Source organism: Alosa pseudoharengus, unplaced genomic scaffold (genome assembly GCF_046254945.1).
Source record: "Alosa pseudoharengus isolate Yale_2024_CS ecotype anadromous, Long Island Sound unplaced genomic scaffold, YU_APseudo_1.1 YU_APseudo_1.1_scf_21, whole genome shotgun sequence".
Taxonomy (NCBI): Eukaryota; Metazoa; Chordata; class Actinopteri; order Clupeiformes; family Clupeidae; genus Alosa; species Alosa pseudoharengus.
In genome coordinates, this window is record NW_027468674.1 from 31518610 (window position 1) to 31527517 (window position 8908).

At 47.5% G+C, this 8908-nt stretch overlaps 1 protein-coding gene across 1 annotated transcript; it reads right to left on the minus strand.

Moving 5' to 3' along the window:
* Window positions 1-546: 546 nt before the first annotated feature.
* On the minus strand, window positions 547-2866 carry prr35 (proline rich 35). Its single transcript, XM_076298827.1, has 2 exons — window positions 1530-2866; window positions 547-1267 (listed from the first exon to the last, which is right to left on the minus strand). The coding sequence occupies exons 1-2, from the start codon at window positions 2864-2866 to the stop codon at window positions 547-549; spliced, it is 2058 nt and encodes a 685-aa protein (XP_076154942.1).
* Between the last annotated feature and the right edge of the window lie 6042 nt (window positions 2867-8908).

Consider the following 8908-nt stretch of genomic DNA (forward strand, 5'->3'; position numbering starts at 1 on the left):
TGAGCAACTGTAATAACAGTTATAATATTGCAACACAAGGAGACAGATACTTTATCACGAGAGATGCACACTGGGAAAGAAAACAGGTGTTCCAGAAAGAAAGACAGATCACTAGACAGTGGAGGAGAAGTGTCCAATAGTGCACTGTGTTCCATTTTACAAATGAATACAATGATGCAGTATTACAGTGTTATATGAAGTACAGCAGGAGATTTTATTTATAATATTTACATTACATACTAGTCATGTTCATTTCATGTTCATTTCTGTTGCTCCCTCAGTTTGCCTGCTATAGGAGTTGAGACGCATGAATTGAGCCCATTGAATCCTTCTCAGTTCAGTTTTAACCAACCTTCACAAGTGAGGAGTTGTACTCTCTTTCTAAGGTGCTTGGTCTCTCTCCAGTAATTTGTGTGTGTGTTTGTATAAATCTGTATATGTTCAAGATGTTGAGAGGGATTAGAATTAGGTTTATCGGTGCTGGTGATCTGCAAACTTGAATTTGCATGTGTGTGTGTGTGTGTGTCCATGTAAGTGCTGGTCATCTCAGGTGTCCGCAGCAGTGAGTGGGCTGTGTGGATGGCTGGCGGGCGGCGTGTGTGTGTTGGACGTGTGTGTGTGTGTGTGCTTGGGGCAAAGCAAAACACTTGAGTCCGCCTCGCACTTGGTGGTCCTCCCGGCCCACATGCCCTCCCCCTTCACCATGGCGATGCCTGTTTGGTTCAGCTTGATGAGCAGGTCGAGAGAGCGCTTCCTCTTCTCCTTCATCTCCCTCCCTCCATCCTCCTCCTCTTCCTCTCCGTCGCGCTCCTCCTCTTCCTCCTCCTCCTCTGATTCGCTGCTCATGTCTTCCTTTGATGTCTCTCCCATGAAGCTCAGCGCCGTACAGTCTCGCGTCAACACAGCTGCACTTGGGTCCTTTTTCACGGACAGGTCGAGGGGCCCGTCAGCGTTCGGGGCTGTCCGTTGCAGTGCCTGCGTGATGTGGGAGAGCTGCGAGCGGATCTGGGTCAGGTGGTCCCACAGGAGCTGAGCGGAGGTGCCGTCTCGAGCCAAAATGGTGGCGGCACGGTGCTCTGCCTGCTGGTACTCCTGCAAGGCACTGGACAAGTCCTCCAGGAGGACGGCCTCTCGTTCCCGGTCTCGCTCCTCCAGCTGCTCCCTCACTTTCTCACCTCCTCGGCCAACGGGAGCAGGTGAAGTCACCTCCCTGGGGGGACTCTCAGATGTGGCTCTCCTCAGATTTGTGTACCACTCATCTACTGAGCTGCAGAGAGAGCAGAACAATTCTTTAATTCACCACTATGTTTTAACATGAAGTATTTCAATTGAGAATATTATGTATATTAACGTTATGAATTCACTGAAAATATAGACATGTAATTGCAATGCGCCCCAAAGTGCCTTAATTACTGACACAGATAAAAGCCTATAATGAATATGAACAAAGAAAATCCACATGGGAAAGAACAGAAGAGCTCAAATACATGCACACACAGCCACATAAACACACATTCTGATGGACATACCTGTGCAGGAGGAGTTTATCGGTAGCCATGGCAGCGCTGGGTGTGTTTCTGTGCAGGTTTTTAAGGAAGTCCAGAGGGACTCCACTCAGCGCTGGTTTCTTCTCAACCGGGCACTCTGACGATTCTAAGTGGGCTGCAGGCCGCTTGGCGCCATGCTCCAGACCCCCGACCCCTGCCTTTGATCGATCTCCAGCACGTAGGCCTGGCTCTGGGGAGGCGCTCTCAGGCAAGGCCCAGGCTGCAGGAGAGGCCTGCGTGGAAGTGGGCCGAACAGCTGGGGCTCCCCACAGGCTCAGCTTGGCCGGGTAGGGGGGCGTCGTCGGGGCCGGGGAGGTCTCCTGGCCACCGAGCTGGGGCGACTTGAGCGCCTTGGACGCGTGCAGGGGGGAGGAGGGGGGCGCGCCGAGCGAGTGCTCGCACAGGAAGGGGTAGTAGAAGCGCGGCGGCAGGAGAGCGCGCTCGGCAGGCGCGTGCGGGTGCGTGAGGAAGGGCAGCGTGGCGAGCTGGGCGTGGGCGTGCGAGGTCGCCGGGTTGAGGTAGGAGAAGAGGCTGGGGGTGAGCGGGTAGCTGAGGCCCAGCAGGGACAGGTTGAGGGCGGGGGGTTCAGGGGGAGGCGGCGGGGGGTAGCAGGGCAGTGAGGAGGCCTCCCTCTCCCCCACTGGCTGCTGTGCCTCAGCTTTGGGCTTGGTCTGGGTCGGGTAGCCCAGCAGGCGCCATGATTCGGGCAGCAGCGCAGGCGTGGACAGGCACGCAGCCTTGGGCAGCCGGTACTGCCGCAGCCGACTCTCCACCTCGAAGGACCGCGCCCGCAGCAGCTGCTCCTCCAGCGAGAAGGCGTCCGCCATCACCACGTCCGCTTCCTGCTTCGCGTGCTTGGCCCCGCCCCTGTCCCCGCCCTCCGTGTGCTCCAGGCGCTCATTGGCCGCCCCTTTGCCCTCTGGGCCCTCCTCCACGAGCGGCTCCTCCCCTCGCTGGTCCTCCTCTGGAGGTCCGGTGGGGCTGTGCTCGGCCGACGCGACCGCCTGCTCCGCTTGCTCCTTGGACGGGCTCCGGCGGTCCAGGCCTGCCTGCAGCCTCAGCTGGTTGGCATGGAGCAAGTTGCCCTTCTTGTAGGGCCAGTCGGAGTCAATGAGCAGAGATAGGGAGTTCTTGCACAGGCTGTACTTCATGTGGTTGTACAGGTGGGACTTCTCCATGCAGGTGAAGGGGCACTGGAAGCACTTGTAGTTGTAGGGCTTGCCCCACGGCCGCGGGATGTAGTGGGGCTTCTTGGGCTTGCGCTCCTTGTGCTTGCCACACCCTGTGGTCACCTTGCACGGCTGCTCCTCCTTGGACATGGCGGCCAGCGAAGGAGAGAGAGAGAGAGAAAAATCGCTGGCGAGAGAGAAGATCTCAGGGATTGGATGTTGAGTGAAGGGACTCGGACACAGCCTTTGTAGAAGCAGATCACGCTCTTCTCACTGGCTTGCTGCTTCAGCTGGAGATTGGACAGAGAGAGGGACAGAGAGGCAGATTGTGCTGTTAATATCATCTGCAGTGTGGGAAAGGGCATGTGTTCACTCCCAACAGCTATCTACAAGCCCCAAAATGAGGAGGCACAGTCATGGGTTAAGAGCTGTGTATGCGTGTGTGCATGCATGCATCCTGCAGTTCATTTGAATAAGAATGTGCATCTGAGTAAGAATAAGTGAGTCTGTGTGTCTGTGTTGCCAATAGCTTGTCCTCGGGGAGCTTTGGTGTATTCTCACTCTACCTGCCAGCCTTCATTACTTCCAGTGCAGTACCAGACAAAAACCACTTGTGTGTGTGTGTGTGTGTGTGTGTGTGTGTGTGTAGACCCTGAGGGACCATGCACCTGTGCGGTGCCTTGTTTGGGACAGACCCTTATAGGACAGCTTTGGGCACAGTCATGGTGGGCGTGTGTGTGTGTGTGTGTGTGTGTCTGTGTGTGTGTGTGTGTGTGTGTGTGTGTGTGTGTGTGTGTGTGTTAATGAGAGGTTGGCACCACGCCCATGGGGCATCGTTAGTGCCACGGTGGCAGGATCTGGGTCAGAGTGGTTACAGCATTCTTTCAGCTGCTCTCTCTCCTCCTCCCTGCTATCTAGTCCTCTTTTCCACACTCTTTGGAGGTAAATTATGTTAACTGACATCATTACCACCCCAGTATGTCACACACTCAGGAGGATATTAGTGTGTGTGTGTGTGTATGTGTGTGTGTGTGTGCGTGTGTATGTGTGTATGTGTGTGTGTGTGTGCTTGCATCATTAGGAGTCTACTTTTTTGCCTATTCTTTCTGTACATACGTTTAAAACTGTAAAGGCATAATTACAGGGAATAATGATATTTATACCATTTAAAATGTCAACATTCCAGTGATTATTAAACATTATTCAAACAAAGATATTTGGTTTAAACCAATCTTGTGCTATTAAAAAAAAAATTTTAGGGAAAGGGTGCTATGAGCACATGAATATCATTTATTTCAATAATATATATATTTTTTGCTTTGTTTTTTATGGTTTTTATGTTTTTATGTTTTTTTAAATTAAAATGATGACAGATACATAAAAGGATGTGTTAAAATATTAAAATGTAGAGAATTAATTTGTAATACATTATGTAAGTGTTTTAAAAATACTTAATACATAATATACATTTCAATTGATTTCTATTAGATCATTTTAAATAGACTGCTTCTACAAAGGCAGTGCGGAGGGGCAATTATCTGCGAGCTGGTTCATCAGCGCTGTGTGTTAGTGGGGAATCGTTTGACCCCCTGCTTTGGTGTAATTAGTGGGAGCCCCCTGAAGGTAAGCTCTCTCCATCAGCTGTGCCCATCAAACGTCAGGCCTGATCAGCACACGGAGGGCTTCATAGCACACGTAATGCACAGAGCCGTACCGCACCACACCACACCACACCACACCACACCACACCACACCGCGCAGCAGCCAGGCTGGTAAACAATCCCCTGGTGGGTCACCCTTCGCCAAACCACATCCAAATCAGCAAGGTCTGATTGGATTGGACATCTACAAATAAGCTTAACTAAATGCTTCTATCGTATGTCATACATTTTATGTTTATGTTGTCTAATTTTCATAAAATATCTGTATGAATATGACTAAAACACTAATAAACTAAAAAAAGAATGGTGGGTTGTACGTAAATTGGACAGTTTTATGAATGAATATGAACAATTACCAGACAAAAGACAGCATAATCTTGTGAACATAGGCATGTGTGTCTGTGTTTGAGACAGAGAGTGTGTGTGCCTGTGTATATGTGTGTGTGTAAATTTTAAATTTCTCATGACCCCCTCCAGCTTTTGTCCTAACAAGCTCTGTCTATACCATTTTCTTTGAAGAGTCAGAACACGGATGATAAGTAAGTAGCATCATCCCACCAACTACACAAAAATATTGTTTCTCTTCTCTTTAGAAAACTTTTTCTGGCCCCGGGTGCCCCCCTTTGGGCAGAGAAAGAAAGATAGAGATGCGGAGAGAGAGAGAGAGGGATGGAGGGATGGAGGGAGAGACCTGCTGTGTGGTGTATTTTTCTCCCGGGGTGTCGTGCCGAGATGCAGGCCTGGAAGCGTGGTGGGGTTCAGGAAAAGGAGAGGGGACGGATTTCAGCTCCGCTTTCATCTCTTACAGCACCCATAGACCTGACTCTCATCTGTGTGTCACACACACACACACACACGTACACACACACACACACACACACACACAGCCTGTGTGCACCTGTCAAGACGTGTCTGTCTCTCTGTGTGTGTGACCAACAGTCCACATGTTTGTCTTTCTGTCCGTCTCTGTGTTCAGAGTGTGTTCCTGTGTCAGCACTATGTCATCTGTAGTTGGACTGAATTCAGTGGTCTGCATGCTCTGATTGGAAAGGTACTGTGTTTGTGCACAGCAATGGTTACGTGGCTATGTGAGTATGAGCAAACTGTGTGTGTGTGTGTGTGTCTGTGTGTGTGTGTGTGTGTGTGAACTGTGTCCTGTTTTTCCCTGTTCCACCACCCCCCTGACCCCCTGTACATAACCCCCACTAGACTTTAATAGCTGCCATGACACATAATCAATAAAAAATATTTTTGCCATGCAGCTTTTTATTTTCTCTTACTGCCGGATACTGTTAGTGTGGCATCCCACCCCCTGTGTGGCTGTGGGCTTTGAACACACACACACACACACACAGGGGTGGTTTCAGGCCCTTAGGCCCTGTTCTGAGCTTTTAGGCTCACGCTCGGACAAACCGCTGATCGCTTTTACTTAAATATCAATCATCTCAATTAAACGCCACTGTCCCGCTAAAAGCATTGACTAACTGCGTGTGACAACAGACAAAGGCGCGTGCGAGAGGGCATGAGGAGAGAGGGGAGAGATGCGTGCCGTGAAGAGGAGAAGGCAACGACTGCAGGAGACTCTTGTGCCCAGAGTTCAAATCAGCATGTGGTTATTACGAGCAAGTCAAGGTGTCAAAATGAAACGTTTCTTTGATTCTCTGTCTAATCTGACCAAAAATAACGAATTAGAGCAATGTCTTCATCCACAACACTTGGCTCCACAACATGTAGAGGTGTGTGTTAAGTTGTGTGAAGTACTTGGTGTGTTTGCGGCAGCTAGAGATTGCCTTGGCAGGTTTGTGTGAGTACACGTGTGCTTACCTCAGGAAGGAACCAGCGGCCCAGTCAGTGTGGTGAAGATAGGTCTGTTCACCAGAACCCTGTAGGGAGGGCAAATGTGTTTGGAAAAGTTCAAAACCACTTTCACTCTCAGGTCCCCAAAACACATACAACTAACATACACACACACGCGCACACACACACACACACACACATACAACCATACACAAACACACACACCTTACTCTATTCTCTTATTCACCTAATTCCATACACTAACTCTTTGTCTTATTCACCTAATGCTTCCCGGGCAAATCCCACAGATGTCTGAATAATAATAATTGCAATGATGGCAATCAGTGTGCTATAATTTTCCTCTTGATATTTCTGATATTTGTGCATCAGCAGAAATGCTTTTGCTAAGGATGACTATCACTTATTGCTCATAAAATCATAAAAAAAAAACGTTATTCACAATTGACAGCCTAAGATCATCTTTCTTTTGTGTAAAATAATTAGTCAGCCTAAAAATTAATAAAATATCAAGCTAAATTCATACATGGCATCATATTCCAACGAATTTAAATACGTGTATTAGTGTAAGCCAACATGCGTATCAAAAACGTAAATGGTATTAGCCTACATCATCACATCTATTCATTAACTTATTTCCAATACATCTCAAGTGTCAGAGGCGTTTACTGGTATGCAGACTACTAAACACAGTTGCAAATATTATGTAAAGCATTGGAAATGTATTTAAGAACAAACACAAACGTCTTGACAGAACTCTCAAATGTTTTACTTTCTATCCAAAAAGGTTCATCATGCATCTTCACAAATAGTTCTCACACACAAAAGACCACTAAGTTAAATTGCACAATTTCAAATATCATGGGGAATAAAACTGGACCACAATATAATTACCAGTCAGTTAAAATTGACGACTCTGGCCCAAATATACCTTGTATTCCACTTACCTCGCGTGCGCCAGTTGTGGTCGCCGGTCGGACAAAGAGTGGCGTCCTGAACTCGCGCGCACAGCGCATACTCCGGTTAATGGGTGCGCTCAGTGAGTGTCTCTGTGTGGGTGTGTGTGCAGAGGCGCAAAGTGTATGGGAGATATATATTGACTTGGAGCGATGCCTTGGGGCAGTACAATCCTGGAGCTTCTCCCGCCCGATATGGTATTGTCACATGTGTTTTTTTTACCTAGCAGCAAGGGGGAGAGTAACGACTTCCACACTATCGGCTACACTTGTGCGCGATTTAATTGGGGCTGTGAGACCAAGACATACACCCCAAATCTCTCTCTCACACACCAACAAACTCTGTGCTTGTCCTTACTCCGTCCGGAAAGTTTATTTTGACCCTCAGCTTCCACTCCCTATGTAAAAGTGCGTTCTCTGGCTGTCTTCTCTCCGCTCTTCATCTGACTTGAACCAAACTATTCAGCACCAAATAAAATAAAATCTACTCACATGGCCGGTTTAAATCCACACAGAAAGTACCACAAACGGAGTTTTCTATCTTCTCTTAAAATATATTCTATATTCTACTTGACATAGGCAACATATGTCAAGTTCTCAGAGCAAAACATTGGGTAACTAATGTTGACTAATGTTGGTAAAATTACTAACTAATGTTGTTAAAATTATATAAATTTAAGAACAAAAGCGAATTCGGAAAATATTAATAAGGAGACTACATGGACTATAGCCTTAATCATAGAGCTGTATAACTTAGTTCCGTCGTTCCATTTAAAACGGCCAGTGATGAAACTTCACCACAGAGCGAGTGATCTCCCGCTGCTAACATCAATCCTGTGGTTGCGTGCCCGTCTCCGCGCGCTTATACACAATAACCCACCGTTTCGTGCTGCATTTTTAACCACCGATCCTCTAAAAGTCTTCTTCTCTCACCGCAAAACAATCACTCAAATTCCGCAACATTGTGCATGCCCGAGGAGACAGCATTTGTAATGTTTGTCATTCTGTAATTGGACATAGACCTTGGTCAGGTACAAAAAGGCCAGAGCATAAACGTTAGATAACAATATACAAATATATTATTTGTTTATGAGATGTTTTAGGCTGGTCTGATATGAGAAGCTTAAAAACTAACATTGGCTTATCTTATGGCTGCACAAAATGCACTTGATTTTGAGAGCAGGTGCTTTGGGATGCTTACTCTTACAACTTGTCTCCCAAGTTGAACACTGATCTGTGCAAGAATGAGCGGTCTGATGAAAGTCGATTTGACCCTCCCCCAAACACACTGACAGACACACACACACACACCATATGACTGACCCTTCTGCAGGCATAAGGGTGAGAGTGTATAGGACTAGAGGAGATGTAGAGTGACAGTCTGCTCCATGGGGAACCACCGCCTGCAAAGTGAGAGAGACAGAAAAACAAACAGACAGACAAACAGACAGACATAGAGAGAGAGAGAGAGAGAGACAGTAAGAGGAAAAGACCGAGACAGAAAGAGACTTGTCCCTGGCCAAAGCCCCATGGGGGTTTATCAACTTCTAACCCAAGTCTACTGTATGAGTTACGTCGGCAAACGCTGTGTTCCTCCTCTTATTGTCTCTCTATGATTGCAGTATGGTTATGGTTATGGTTATGGTTATGGGATTTGGCAGACGGCTTTGTCCAAAGCGAATGAGTTACCTTAGTTACCTAGTAACAAGAGGCCTAAGAGAGTGAGAGTGTGTTCTGTATATATGTGAATGGCGCCATGT

Coding starts and splice junctions, on each gene's coding strand:
- prr35 (XM_076298827.1), bottom strand. CDS start 2,866: ATGTCCAAGGAGGAGCAGCCGTGCAAGGTGACCACAGGGTGTGGCAAG. Junction 1,268..1,529: donor GATAAACTCCTCCTGCACAG/GTATGTCCATCA, acceptor CTCTCTCTGCAG/CTCAGTAGATGAGTGGTACA.